We start from the raw sequence: 15,953 nt of genomic DNA on the forward strand, positions 1-15,953 counted from the left end.
AAGTGTTATATCTATACTATGTACGACTCACCTACTCACCACCCTTGTTAATGCCCTCACTTCCTTTCCCTTGGACTTACTGTATTAACCTCCACCTGATCTCTCTACTTCCATGCTTTCCTCTCTCTAATCTAACTTCTACTATTGCCTAAATAAACTTCCTAAGACACAAGTTTAACTATGTCATTCCCCTCCTCAAAAATCTTCAGTGGCTCCAATGCCTTTAGGATGAAATAAAAAAAAAATTTACCCTGGTACTTAAAAGGTCCTTTACAATGTGGCTCCATCTTACCTTTTTAGCTTTACTTCATATTACTCTTCTTTGTAAACTCTGTCTTTCCTTCTAATTGGATTAGACCTGACTCCCAGACTCTCAGCACTCCATTTCTTGCCTCTGCTTATTCCACAAATACCATTCCACTCCATACCTGGAATGCATTTCAGACTCCCTCCTTATTTCTGTCTCTAAGAATTGTTGTTTTCCATCAAGACTGAACTCAGGTACCACCTTATTCCTGATTCTCTCTGTGGTTAGTGCTTTCTCAATTTTCCCTGTACTATACTTACTATACTTGTATATGCTGTTAAGGCACCACCCCTCCCAGTGGAGTGTAAGCTCCTTGAGGACAGGAACTATTTCTTTTATTTGTCTTTGTATTTCCAGGACCTGGTATATTGATACTTGTTGAACTGAATTATAGTTAAATTCATTAGAAATTAGTAGCACACATTTTAAATTTGTTAAGCATAGACTAATTGTCAGGCACTGAAAAGACTAAAAGAAGTTAAGAGGTTGACTCAGAGCTTAAAATTTAGTAAATTCAAACAGCACTAAAGAAAATGGAATCTGTATAGTAGAATCTAGCCTTCTTATTACACTTCCTTTTCATCTCCAACCTGTAGGCCTTTGGTTGTTCATGTCTTGAGACTGTCTCCTCTTTTAACAAATAAGTATGAGGGATTTTTCTGTCTGATGCTGGTACCTTGAGTGTCTTCTTGCTTTCCCTGGCCTGTTAGTTCTGGTGGATCTACCTATTAGCTCCTGACTCTGTGCTTCCACTCCTGACTCCCAATTTTGCTTTACCCTTCAGACTTGTCATCCTTCTGTTTATTTCTGTCTTGTGTGTCCTTGTTTCTATCTCATTGCCTTTCTTGATTCTCATTATTTACATATGGGGTGACTTTTTAAATTTGCCTATTTTATGATTGCTTTTTATCAGCCTGTTTTTTGATGCCATTGATGCTTTGCATTGAATTTTAAATTATATATCCCCAGCACTTAGCACAGTATCTAACACCTAGTAGGCACTTAATATTAATGCTTATTGATTAACTAACCATATGTCTTCTGGAATCTTACCTATTTATTTGTTGACTTGCTGCATAGTCTAAACCTCAGAGTTTAATGTGTTGTTATTTTTATTCATCCCAATTTTCCATCTGGTGTCTATATTCTACTGCTGCTCATTATGGTTTGTGGTCTTGGTATCTACACAAGTGGTAGCAGACTCAATATTTTAAATCAGATCCTCCAATTTCAAATTCACTGTTATATAAGAATTCTTTAGACTATCCTGTCCTACTCTATCACTGATTTGTGTTTTGCCTTTGAGAAAATCCCTTGACCATAAGTATAATGGTCCCCCACTGTCATTCTACCTTGGTCTGTTGCTACATTTTAGAAAGGACAGAAATAATATCAAGTGTGTATAGAAGCTGGTTACCAGGTTTGAGGGGAATGGAATGCATGCTGTACAAAGCTGGTTAAAAACAAAACAACAAAAACAAAAAAACTAAGAATATTTAGTGTAGAGAAGAGGCTTAGGAAGAAATGTGATAGCTGTCTTAGATTTTTTTAAGGGTTGTCAACCAAAAGAAGTATTAGACTTTTTTGTGCTTGGCTGCAGTAGACAGAAATATTAGCAAGTTGAGGAAAGGGAAGAAATCAGATTATGGTTGAATGTAAGGGAAAGCTAACTATTAGAACTGTTGAGAAATGAAATAGGTTACTTCAGGAAGGTATGGGTCTCTAACTGTGGGAGATCTTCAAGTAGATCAGGATGACCATTTTTCAGGGATGTTGGAAAGGGGATTTCTCATATGGGTATGGATAGATGATACTTCTGAGGTTCCTTCCAACTTAGAGATTGTGTATATTAATGATTACATAGTAAAGTACCCCTTTTAATCCAGATTGCAAGGAGTTTTCCAGAGAATTTAATCCTTTACCTTGTTAATTTTTAAAATTTTAACTTTTGGGAAAGAAAATCTCTCTACAATGAACTGTATAATTTCTAGTGTTCTTACAGATTATATTAAACAAATCCTAATGTTTTCTTAGTGACTCATTGACATCATTATGAACAGTTTATTATGGAAAGGAATTAATGTGTTGATGGGAGATTTAACTAAATGTCCTCCTCAGTCATTTCTGACTCTTAGGATTCTACAAATCATCGTTTTAATGTTGAGAAGTAGATGGTGTGGGTCATAAAATTGTAAGACTCATTGGCATGTCATTGGAATGGCACGAGGGCTACGCTTTCAATAGGAGGTATCAGATATTCTTAGGACTTGCTGAAGTTAAAGGACTCTTTTTCCATGCCTCACACAGTGTAGCCATCTCTGACACCTGCAGTTTCAAGGAGGGTAAAGTGTTGAGATATTGGCTAGCACTCGTTCTTCCTAAGCCCTGGATTGCAAAATCATTCCATCATCTAGCTCTTGACGGCCTGGGGCTCTTATCTGTTGTCACACAGTGTTTGTTGTGTGGGGAGTCTTTGTTGCCACTTCTAATCTCTGATGCTATTGTTTTTATTTTAAGCTATTCTTTGATATTCTGGCTTTTCTCATAGTTCAGTCTTTTATTATTCATTTTCCCACATTTTGGATGTTAGATAAAAAGGATAATATTTTATAGACATCATCAGACCATTAGAGTCCTCCTTTCGGTGTGGTTGGAACACTGGGCCAATCCTTATGCATCAGGTGTAATCTTTGTATTTATATTTGGGATTACTCTTCAGAAGATCTTTTACTTCTTTATTTTTCTTCAGTAGACATTTTTCTGCTCAGATCCAAGTTACTCATTATTTCTTACCTTGGAGGATGCCAGAAGGCTGAGTTTCAGACACATAACGAATTTAACTAAAACTAGGCTCTTTAATTAGTGTAAAACTGATATTTAATCACCATGTTCCTCTATATGTATGTAGTTAGGTTTTGACATTTAATTTTTTTTTTTCTTTTTCTTACCAAGAATGATAAAATAGTGGAACAGCAACTTCTTGTAAATCAACTGAATGAAGAACTCATGAAGCTTAACATGTCCATAGCCTCTGTGTCCAAGGGAACTTGTGGAGATGGACCTGATACCAAGATAGAAAAGAGGCCGTACTCTGTACCAATTGATAACAGTTTTGGACACTATATTTATGTCCCAACATGGCCAGATGCCCGAAAGGTAAAGTCTGAATATGTTTCTTATACTTTACCATATTTTTTTGTGTGTATATAATATATATATATATATATATATAAACACATACAAATCTCTTTTTACATTTGAATCTTACATACACATATAAGAATATATATTCATTTATATATAAGTATATGTACATATATGTATGTGGATTGCATATATATATTATACCTTATTTGTTAAAAATGCTGTAAAGGATTGAGTATATGTTTGGAACAAGAAATGTTTGGAACCACCATGTAATGATAGTGAAGGATGACAAGTAGCCCATGTACTGCCCTGGTACCCATAAAATGTAAAAGGAAAAACAAAAACCTGGAGTAAGATCTTTAGTAGCATATTGGGTAGATTCTCTATCAAGGGTCAATGGTAGAACATGGATAAGAATTGCACAAGATGAGGAAGTGTGGATGGGTTTTGTTTTGTACCATGGAAGGAATGCCTACATTGATGAACTCACAGATATGCTAAACCTATATATAGTCATACATAATAGTGGTATTGAACCTGGATATGTCAGACCTTAAATACTAGGAATGTTTCCTGGTTGTTGTATACCTGCTAGAATTTTATTTCGGATAATAAACTTTCAAATTGTGTTAATGCCTCTAAAACACTCTACAAACCTTAAAGGGCTATATAAATGTCAACTATTATTTTTTATTTTATTTTATTTTTTTTGGCGAGGCACTTGAAGTTAGGTGACTTGGCCAGGGTCACACAGGTAGTAAGGGCCAAGTGTCTGAGGCCAGATTTGAACTCAGGTCCTCCTGACTTCAGGGCTGGTGCTCTATCCATTAAGCCATGTAGCTGCCCCATATGTCAGCTGTTATTATTAAGGTGGATAAAAAGCCTGAGAGACAGTTTCTGGGTAATTAATCAATTTATTGATTAGGATTGCTGATAATCAATAAATTGATAGTCAGTGGTTTCTCTCAGTAACTAAAGACAAAAGCATGGAGATCCCTGAATGCTTAAATACCTTTGGAAAAGGAAAAAGGAAGTGACCTTGATAGGTGAAAATCAATCCTGACTGATGAACAATTAATGGGGGAGGGGTAGACATATTAATGAGGAGTTAGGCTAAAAGTCTTCAGCTCTTCCTTCTGAGAATGTGGTTTAATCATGCGACTCACCCACCTCCAGCAATCTGGACAAAGGAATCGATCTCTACCCAGACCACTCTGGTTGGGTTTTTTCCTTCATAAGCTGGGTTCCCCTAGACTCTAAATGGAGGGGTATAATGACATGGCCTTATTCCCTAAGGGCAAGAATTCACCTAGATTAGATTCTGTTTATAAGGTCTTCAAGTTGGGTGGGGTCCCACCCAAGCTCACTGAACATGTACCTGGAGGATTTGGGTAATCTCATCTGTCAACATTGTCCTTCAGAGACTGACTGACTAATCTACAGGGACTGGGTTCCTGAATGAGGAAATAGAAAGGAAAAAACCTCAATCCTAATTTAATAATTGTTTATTAATACAATAGAAAAATAATAACTTTTCTCATTAATAAATAATAACCTTAAATTTAAATATATTTATATTATAGGAACTTTTTTGGAGGAAAATAGAAATTAAAACAGATATCTAAAGGAATTGTTTAGATTTAATACCCTTGAGTTGCCATGGATGAAAAGTTGTTCCCTGCTATTCCACTTCCAGATCCCTTCAGGCCCTGTGCTTGCATTTTTTCCCCTTTTTTTTGACCTTTTTACCCCATTAGACAGAGATAAAATTGCCATATACTTATTTGGAATTTTTTAATCCTGCATGGATTAAGTGGAAAGATCGATAGTTTTAGAGTCAGAGGTCCTGATATAAAACTCCATCCTGACACTTATTAACTTTATGTCTGTGGGCAAGTCCCTTAACCTCTAGGTCTCAGTTTGCTCATCTATAAAATGAGGCAGTTGGACTCTATGACCTCTAAGGGCCCTTCCAGCTCTGAATCTATGGTCCTGTGATCCTCTTCGCTTTCCAGAGTAATGCTTGTACGGCATTAATTCATGCCCAGTTGATAGTCAAAGCCACTCATGATCAACATTGAGCTTTCATTTGTCATTTTTACTTTAGAATTTTTCTTTTTTGATTAACTGTAATGAAAGTTTCCTTGTTCTCACATAAATGTATGTGTGTGACTTTTAAGTAGTTATTATCCTTCACAATATTAACACATGCCAGTTTTGAATCGGATAATTGTTCTTCCCTGCTGCCGACATTCCTTGTGCGTTGCTGTAACTTTAGATCAAATGATGGTGAATTTATTCATGTTGAAGAAAACAGGAAAGTTGATAGATTAACAGGGATGCTTCCCCCTAGGTAAACCTACCTAGAAAATAATTGTAACAACTGAAATAAAGATAAACAATACAAATAATAGTAAGATAAATTTTAAAAATTAGTAAATCTTACAGATTAATTAAACAATCACATTCTATTGAAGAAAGTATTCTGATACCAAAAAGAAAAACTGATAGGAGATTGGACAATTTACCTATAATGCTCGAAACTACACCACCTACTAAATATTATTAAGCAAGTGTAAATGAACTTATAGTAACTATTTGTTGTTGGGGATGGTGGGTGAATCACTTAAAAGGTCCACACAAGCCCTTCTATGTATTCACTTGATCGAGTGGTAGCTGGATTTCGAACCCGAAGCCAAATGTTATTGGGTCACATAGAAGAACAAGATGAAGTCCTTCATTGTGAATTTTCTGATAACAGTGATGAAGAAGATACAGAAAATCAAGAGAAACCTGGATATCGGTATAGTAAAAATATAGATTTCATAGTAGTAGTATTATGTATGAGACATACATAAATAACATTTTTCTTCTTAAATGCAATAAGTTTTTTTTTTTTTGTGGTAATACAGGTGTCCCAGAAAAGTCTTCATGCAGTTTTAACTGTTGGAGCTGGTTTGGCACGAAGACTTTTCTGGGACACCCTGTGCATCATGCAGCCAGTGTGCACTGATATATAAGTGAACTCAAGCCGTCACTTTTCATGAGAATCTAAAAGAAGAACATCTCCTGAGGACCACATATGTAAATGGGATGTAATTTCACTTTCCTTTTTTAAAACCACGGTTACATAACCCTCAGATCATTTTGTGGATGGTTTCTAAAACTTAATTTCTTTCCAGATATGACTTGTTATCTTTCACAAACTCGGCAAAGGAATGCCAAAATGCTGATAACAAAGGGACAGCAGTACCTTCATGTTCTATGATGAAGTAACTTTGTTGAAAAGTTACTACCTGTAGTGCTTTAACTTTTCAGCATTATGGCAGAAATATTTTTTCATAATTTATCAAGAATTATGGGTAACCTATGAGGATTGCACAACATCCCTAAAATCCAGTAACCTGTTAGCTGTATACTTTTCATATACATGTTTAGAAATATTCATAATATGTAATTTCAAAGATTTAGTCTCAATGAAAATAGCTTTCTAACTGTTGTATAAACACTTTTACCTTTTACCAGTTACACTGAACAACAATATTTTAAGGGTTTTTTACTTTGATCTTTTTGTTGTCAAAAGTCCTTTATCTTTATTGTTTCCAATTTTAATTAATTTAGATACATGCATTCATTCTCTTCATTTTCATATGGAGAGCTGCTGGGGTTCTTTCTCCCTTCATTTTCTTGGTAAGGGTCCTGTTTGCTTCTCACAAGAGGCTGTTGCTGTACAATTGCTTTGTTTTAAGGGGATAAGATCCATATGATTAGAATTGTAAACTTGCCAACTTTCCTGTCACCCACAGTGTTAAAGATGGAATAACAAATAATAGATGTTCACTAGCTTTGTGGGGTTTTTTGAGGGGCAGGGGGTACAGTTAATAGCACTGGAGCTACAAATTAAGGCAAAGGAGATTTTATCTTATCAGGATCAATAAATACTGTTCCTTTTTTATTTTTGTATCCCCAGAACCTAGCACCATGTCTGGTACACAGTAGGTATTTCACAAATGCTTATTGATTGTTGGTTGATTGATTGATGGATCTGAGAGAGGTGGGCAACTGTTTTTTTGGAAGAGGAGATGGGAGTATAGAAGACTATGTTCTTAATGCCATTATGGTAGTAGAACTGGTGAATCCTAAAGAATTTAACCCTGGAGTAATAACCCTTTTTATGAGAGGAATAATAATATTAAGCTAAGTCTCTTTAAGCTAATGCCTCCTAATAAGGGAGCTAATTTTGGAGGCAGACCAGTATTAACAGTATTAATTAACAAGGTTAAAGTTATCTTTGTTCTTCAACTTATTTTAGAGCACCTAGAAATCTTAGATGGATTCAAAAGCCGACCTCTATTTGTTCTTTTCTGGACATGAGCGATGTTCCAAATCAAAAACAACCATCAGGTTTGCCGAATGAAGGCCTGCAACCTACAGAAAGTTTATCAGGTAATGATGGCATTTACGACTGTTGTTTTATGCTTTTTAAAATCTCAAATCTCTAGTTTATGAAGCACTGCTATAAAGTAGGAATTCTATGAGATTTTTAGAAAAGGGAAATGAAAAGGCTAGGCTTTCTGCTTAGCATAACCTTCTCCTTTGTGCTATCAATTCCACTCCTAATTCTCTGTGATCCCTCTTTGCCATTGATAGAACATTTTTTCACTGGGATCATTTACATCTATGTAGAGGCCAAAATCCCTCCAGGTCAAATCTCTCAAAGGATGAGTTTCTGTAAACATTAATTTATTCTTGGATCTTCTGTGGTTGTGATCTCTTAACAGAAAATATGTTTCTAAAGCATTTCACTGCAGCTGTTCCACTATAACATATCTGCATCTGTCTTGATATTTTTATACTATTTCACAAGCTCCTTTGGGGGCAGGATTAGCACCATGTTTATCTTTGTAAAGCCCCTAAATGCAATGTACAGTAGGTGGTTAATTAATGCTTGTTGAATAAACACTATATCACTGCCTTTTAGAATACACTTAAAATTTGACACCAATGATATAATTGACCTCTAGCAGAGATCTTCATTAGGCCTGTGTGTTTACATCTCTATATATTCAACTTGATTTAGTACTTTTCTTTTAAGGAAGTGTTTTTAATATTGATTCAGTGCTTATATTGAGTTAGGTGATATAGTAAATCCATCATAAAATATTTTTTGATCTCCTGTTATGGACTTGTTACAATGTCTGTGTACTATATCAAAATGACATTGATATTAATTTGTTTGGAGTATGCAATTTTCAATACAGTTAAAAATTCAACTCAACAAAAATTTGTTAAACATTTCACAAAGTACAAGGTACTGTGCTGGGGAAAAGAAGAAAAACAACTTAATCCTTGCCCTCTAGAATCTTACAGTCTGATAATGAGAATATGATATACACACAAATAAGTATTATACAAAACAGAATGTTGATAGAAATGAAGATGATCCCAGCAAAGTATTAAAAAAAATTAAAGGAGGAAGAAATCACTTTCAGCTATAGTGGGGGTAGGATAGTGAGTGAGTGAATCAGGGAAACTTTTATAGAGTAGATGATACCAGAGTTGTGCCTTAAAGGAGAGAAGAATTTCAACAGGTAAAGATAAGAAATGAATGCCTTTTGGATGTGGCAGAAAGCTTGAATACATTCATAGAGGCAGAAGAGGACAGAATGAAATGGGGAGACAGCTAAGTAATGCAGTTTAATTTGAACATAGTGTGTGGGAAAGGGAATAGAGTGAACTAAAGCTGGAAAGGTATGTAGGCCAGAGGTGTCATATTCAGTGGCCTGCAAAACTCCTAAAGGCAGCTGAAACCTGATTAAAATGTAATTGGGAAATGTTCAACAAAATAAACAAAAATACAATACAACATAATGTTAATTTGAAATTTTTTAAGTCAATATGCACCCTTTGGGATCCATTTCTGTTTGAGTTTGATACCACTGCTCTAGGCAGTGTAAAGATACTGGGAAGGTTTTTGACTGTGGAGGTGACATGGTGAGACCTGTGCCTAAGGAAGATTAATTTGGGGACTCTTTGAAGGATGGACTAGAGAGGGAAGAGTAGAGAGAATAGGAGGCTATTTTTACAGATGGTCATGGTGCAGGAAATTTGAGAAGAATGGGGTAGTGGAGGGAGGAAACGGAGCAATTGTCCATCGTGTATCTTGCTTCTTTATTAAAATATCCATTCCCATTTTAAACAGAATACCGTAACTGTTAATGAATTGAATTCAGTGCCTTTCAAGATGCATTATAATGCATTAGATATTGAATATGCATAGTCCTTTTCTCTTCTGCAAAGCCAAATACATTTAACATAGATTAGCCTCCTAAAATGACTATTATTGCATATTTTTTTCTTCCTTTCCTTTATTATCTTTGCTTTCATTTTCTCCCTGGATTTCTTTCTTTTTCCTTTTAGTTCTTTCTAACACTAATAATTGTACCTTGAATTGTTTCAGCCAGGAGAGAGCCTAGATGCAGTAGTTAAGCTGATAATTTAAAAACGTTTTAGGCAGATGTTCCTATTTCAAACTAGACACTTCCAAAACTGAATTCATTCTCCCTCAAACCTGCTAATCCCATTTTCCCCATTTTTGTGGCTGGCATCACCAGATTTCCAGTCCAGTCCGGTCACCAGGCTCAAAACCTCAGTCATCTTTGGCTTTTTTCTCAGTGTCACCCTCTTTATTCATTCAGTTGCCAAATCCTAGTGATTTCTCTCTCCGCAATATTGTCTCTGACATCTGTGTTCTTCTCCCTACTTCACACTGCCCCATCCTAGTTCAGGCCCTCCTGACATCCTACCAGAATGATTCAAATAGCCTTAGGCTGAAAACAGGAAAGCCAATTACATCTCCTTTCTTTTCTTTTCTTTTCTTTTTCTTTTTTTTTTGTGAGGCAGTTGGGGTTAAGTGACTTGCCCAGGGTCACACAGCTAGCAAGTGTCAAGTGTTTGGTATGAGACCAGATTTGAACTCAGGTCCTCCTGACTCCAGGGCCGGTGCTCTATTCACTGCCTAGCTGCCCCTACATCTCCTTTCCATCCACTTTTGTTAGAGCTGTCAATTTAATGTATAGGTATGATCACAACACTCTTCTGTTCAAAAATATTCACACCTCTTAGAATTACAGGATCAAAGAACTAGAACCGAAAGGGACATCAGAGGCCATCTGTTCTAGCCTCCTCCTTTTACAAATGTGAAATCTAAAGCCTAGAGAGGAGAAGTGATTTGTCCAAGATCATACAGTTACTTAGTTAACAGAGTCAGAATTTGAACCCAGATCTTCTGGCTACAAAGCCCCCCTCTCCATGATGCCACTCCCAACTTTTATTGGTTCCTAGTTGGCTAGAGGTTAAAATACAAATCCTTGGCCTAGAATTGATTCTTTTTCATAATCTGGCTCTGACCTACATTTCCAGACTTTTTTCATATTGTTTCCTCTCATGCATACTGTATTCTCATACAATTGGACGAATCAATCAATCGAATATTTATTAAGCACCTACTAGTGCCAGGCACTGTGCCAAGTGCTAAACTATTAGTTGTTTCCTGGTCTAACCCTATTCTCAACCTCTTTGCATTCATACATGCCCTGCCACAGTCAGTAATTTCTTAAATGTTAAATCTAATGACCTTTTCTCAGTCATCATCATCCTTGATCTTTTTTGCAACTTTTGACATTGTTGACAATTTGAATTGAATTGAATTAAACATTTATTAAGTGTCTGCTATATGTAAGGCATTTTCTAGGTGCTAGAGAAAACAGTTCCTTATATTCTACTAGGGCTTTGGTTTCTCACAGTTGAAGCTATGGAATATTTGGGAAAGGGAGGTGTTGACATTTGCTTAACACTCCTCCCAAGGGATTTGTGATGATCCAATGAGAGAGTAGAGAAGATGGGTCACATTTCAGTCTCTTCCCTCATACCTGTTCATGAGCTTGTGTGCAAGGCGCCTCTCCCCCTTCCCTCTTTAAGTACTACTGCACTCCATCTACTCTGTCCCCTCCCTCCCAGTGCCAGCCTTCATGCCTTGCACTTGTGGCAAGAAAAGTTCCCTGTGGTGTCCTTTCCTGCTGTGACCGTGTAGCTGCAGCAGGTATCCCTCAGTGGCAGGCTCTGCATACCAGAGCAGGGGCTAGTGAGCAGCCCTTCCCTTCAACCTCGCTTTTTTTTTTTTTTCTTAAAGTGGAAAAGAATGAGTCTTACAGGATAAGCAGGTGTGGGTGAGTTGTGATTATGTTGTCTTTCTCCCCATACACATTTTCTCTTCCAAACTTGCCTGTTTCTGTTGGGGGCATCACTCTCCATCTGGTCACACAGGTTTGCTAACTCAGCATTCTCCTCACCTTCTCACTCTACCTTCTTCCAGACACTTTGTCAGTTGCCTAAGCTTGTCCTGGTTCTTTCTCCAGCATCTCCCTCTTGGATTCTCTTCTTTTCCACTCACAGAATCACCACCCTAGGTCAGTCCCTCATCATCTCTCTCCTGGTCTACTGCAATAACCTCCCATGGTTCTCCCTGCCTCTCCCCTCTACAGTCTGTTCTCCACAGACCTGCCAAGATACAAAGGGCGAGTCTGCCTATGTCATGTTCCTACTTAGTAGATTTCATTGGCTCCTATTGACTCTAGATTTAGGATCAAATTTTATTCCATCTTTACCTCATTCTTTTAAAATTTCTATTTTATGTGTTTTCTAATGTATATGATGGTATGTTATTACGTTGTATAATTTGAAAATAAATAAATATACACATTTTGGGGGGGTTCAGATTTTTTACTCATGGAGTATATATACAGTCTAAAAAGTTTGGAAACCGCTATACTGGGGGATACAATTTTACACAAGTAAGTGTTGTCCAAGGATGATTAAAGTGAGAGAGATAGAGGCACTTAAAACTGGGGGGATCAGGAAAGGCCTTATTTAAGATGTGGCACCTAAACAGAACCTCAGAGGAGGAAAGGAATTCTAAGAGGTAAAGGAGAGGAGAGAATGCAGTCAGGTCACAGGGAACAGTCTATGTATAGATATTCAGAAAGGAGAGAAGCTCGTGTAAGGTTCAGTGTGGCTAGAATGTAATAGAATACATGAAGCAGAGCAATATAAATTAAAGAATCACAAAGTTTTGAGAGTTGGAAGGGACCTCAGTGATAGTTTAATACACGAATGAAAGGAATTGCCATTATAACATACCCTACAAATGGTCAGGGCAGCTAAGTGGTGCAGCGGATAGAGTACTAGGCTAGAAGACTTTATTTTCCTGAGTTCAAATCTGGCCTCAGACTCTTCCCAGTTGTGTGAACTTGGGCAAGTCACTTAACCCTCTTTGTCTCAGTCCAGCTCTTTGCAACGCTATTTGGGGTTTTCTTGGCAAAGATGCTGGAGTAGTTTGCCATTTCCTTCTGTAGCTCATTTTACAGATGAGGAAACTGAGGCAAATAGAGGTAAGCAACTTGCCCAGGGATCACATAGCTAATAAATGTTTGAGGCTGGATTTGTCTTCAAATCCAGATGAGTCTTCCTGAATCCAGAACTGATATTCTATCCACTGTACCACATAGCTGCCCTAAAATAATGTTACTAATATAAACATTCTAACCATATCACTCCCCTGCTCACGAAATTTTAGTAGCTCCTCATTGTTTATAGGAGAAAATACAACTCCTTAGCTTGTCGTTGTACTCTTAAGTTCTAGTCAAGCTAGATTATTTGTCTCCTGGCTCATTGTGTTCATGCAGCAAGCCATTCCTCATGCCTGGGATGCATCCCTTTCTTAACTCAGATTGTTGAAATACCTACTCTATGAAACCTCTCTACTTTTTCCTGCCCGAAGTAGTCTCTTCCTCCTCAAATTTTCTTGAAGTACTTTTTCTCTCTCCTTTGCCCTAATCACATACTCTTTCTCTCTCTCTGTATGTAGGTAAAAAACATATGTACACACATATACACATGTGTATGTGTGTGTGTGTGTGTGTATATATACATATATATATATATATATATATAGTTGTTCTTTTTTCTTATCTCCCTATTAGATTATAGTCTCCTTGGAGGCAGAGATCATGTCATTTATCTTTTTTGTAGCCCACTCCAGCACTTAGTGCTCTGCGTTGCATTTACTAGGTGCTTCATAAATGTTTGATTTGAATTTTGCTTCTTTCATGTTTAAGGTATAAAAGTTGAATGTCTCCAGGAAAGTCAGGTATTAAACTTGCAAAAACTGAAGAATTCAGAACTGAGACTCACGGAAGCTAAGCAGAAAATGAGAGAACTTACAATCAATATCAAGATGAAGGAAGAACTCATTAAAGAATTAATTAAAACAGGTAATAGTTTCTTGTAAGCAAGCTTGTATGCAACCATGTTTTTGTTGTTAATATTATAGTATTTTTGCTTTTTCCATGCGTACTGCAGCCTCATTATGATCCAACTCAGTAGAACATAGAATTTTAAAAAGTCAGTATTCCTCACACCCTGCAATGTATCCTCCTTTGTAACGAAGAAAAATAACTCACTTGGTGATCATGTCTAACAGGGTATACATACATTTCATACTTGTAGTGTCCCAGCTTTCTACTGAAACGAGGGAAATGTGGCTTATTTTCTGTTCTCTGAGACTGGGACTGGTCATTACAATTGATTACAGTTCATCTGCCTTTTTATGTTCTTTTCATTTGCCTTATTTCATTTGCCTTATCATTTGTTTCTGCTGCTTCACTCTGCATTATTTCCGATAAGTCTGTTTCTTTGAATTCTTCATAGTTGTTGTTTCTTACAACACAATAATATCCCATGATGACATATTCTTTAAATTAAGACATTTTCCAGTTAATAGTTATCCCACTTCATTTAAAAAAATGCTTCTGTTGACTAGCTTGGAAAATGTGGAAGCTTTCCTTTTGTCCTAGATCTTTTTGAGGTGTATGCCTAGTTGCAGGATTATTGGGTCAAAAGGAAATGGACCATGTAGCTACTTTTCTCATAATTCCAAATTATTTTCCAAACCATTTGGACTAATTTATAGTTTCAAAAAATGAATTGTGAGCCTATCATTTCATAACACCTTCAACATTTACTATTTCTGTCTTTTATCATTTTTGCCAATTTGAGGGGTGGGTGTGAGGGGAGAGTGCAGAGCTGTTTTTATTTGCTTTTCCTTTATGATGATGAGCATTTTCTCAGATAGATTTTTAAAATTTTACTTTTCTTCTTTTGAAAATTATTTATATCATTTAACCACATGTATTACAGAATGGCTCTTGGTCTGATATATGTTTATCGGTTCTCAATGTTTCTAGGATATCAAACTTTTATCACATATTTGTGGAAAATTTTTCCCTACTCCACAGTTTCTCCTCTTCTTCTAGTCTCATTGATTTTGTTCATATAAGAGGTTTTTTATTTTCTGTAATTAAAATTGTATCTTTTATATTTTATGATGACCTCTATCCTTTGTTTAAGAATTTTCTGCACCCATATTTTTGAAAGGTGCTACCATCTTCCATTCTCTGATTTTTTTTTCTTTTTTGATGACATGATCTTTTATATTTAAATCTTGTTTCTATTTTGAATTTATTGTGGAATGTGGTATTAGATGCTTGTCTAAAAGTAATTTCTCTCAAACATCTGTCCAGTTGTCCCTGCAGTTCTTTTAGAATAAGCATTCCTTCTCCTAGAAGTTTATGCTCATGAATTTATTATGCACTTTGTTTATTTCTGAGTCTTGCTCATTTATTCTGTTCTATTGATAGATATTTCTGTCTTTTAACCATAATACCTTTGATGATTATTGCTTTATCCTATATTTTGAATTCTGGAAGCACTGAGTCTGCATCATTCCTATTTTTTTCATTGTTTATATTAATAATCTAAACCTTTTATTTCTTTCAAATGAATTTTGTTATCACTTTGTCTAATCTTATAAAGTTACCCTTTGGTAGATTTGCAAACCTGTAAATTAATTTAGGCTATATCTTTTAAAAATGTACTACCACAGTCCAATCAAGAACAATGAATTTATACCTCCATTTATTTGTTTTCCTTTATTTCTGTAAAGAGTTTTCTAGTTATATTTATATTCTTTTTCAAATCATATTACATTCATTTCTTAATATATTATTCCCTCTCCTGTCCCCAGAGAACACCCAGATATTTTGTGTACTTTATAACTGTTTTAAATGAAATTTCTATTAGTATCATTTCTCCTGGTTAGCACAGTAAAGTAATTCTGTGATTTTTATGGACTTTATCTGATGCTACTTTACTGAAACTTAATTTCCTCCCTTTCTTTCCTGGTTTTCTTTTTTAGATAAACTATAATATCATGTGAAAATAGAGATGATTTATCCATTCTATACTGATGTTTATACCTTTAATTTCTTTCTTTTATAACTATTGCTAGTATTTTTAGAAATATGTGAAGTATTAGGGACAAAAATAGATATTCTTGTTTTACTCAGGTATTGGGAAAGCTTTTTGTATTTTTCATTTGCAA

General features: G+C 35.8%; 1 protein-coding gene across 4 annotated transcripts in view; it reads left to right on the top strand.

Annotated features, from left to right (window-relative positions):
• The window catches only part of LOC114026052 (kinesin-like protein KIF27), a 107,548-nt gene that overhangs the window by 34,735 nt on the left and 56,860 nt on the right, over positions 1-15,953 (top strand). For all 4 annotated transcript variants that reach the window (XM_027839664.1, XM_027839665.1, XM_027839667.1 and 1 more), the window contains 4 exons: positions 3,260-3,463; positions 6,088-6,257; positions 7,767-7,900; positions 13,630-13,785. In XM_027839664.1, the coding sequence (XP_027695465.1) occupies positions 3,260-3,463; positions 6,088-6,257; positions 7,767-7,900; positions 13,630-13,785 (664 nt within the window). The remainder of the gene's footprint in view (positions 1-3,259; positions 3,464-6,087; positions 6,258-7,766; positions 7,901-13,629; positions 13,786-15,953) is intronic.

This window comes from Vombatus ursinus, unplaced genomic scaffold (assembly GCF_900497805.2).
Source record: "Vombatus ursinus unplaced genomic scaffold, bare-nosed wombat genome assembly UNPS02014832.1, whole genome shotgun sequence".
Taxonomy (NCBI): Eukaryota; Metazoa; Chordata; class Mammalia; order Diprotodontia; family Vombatidae; genus Vombatus; species Vombatus ursinus.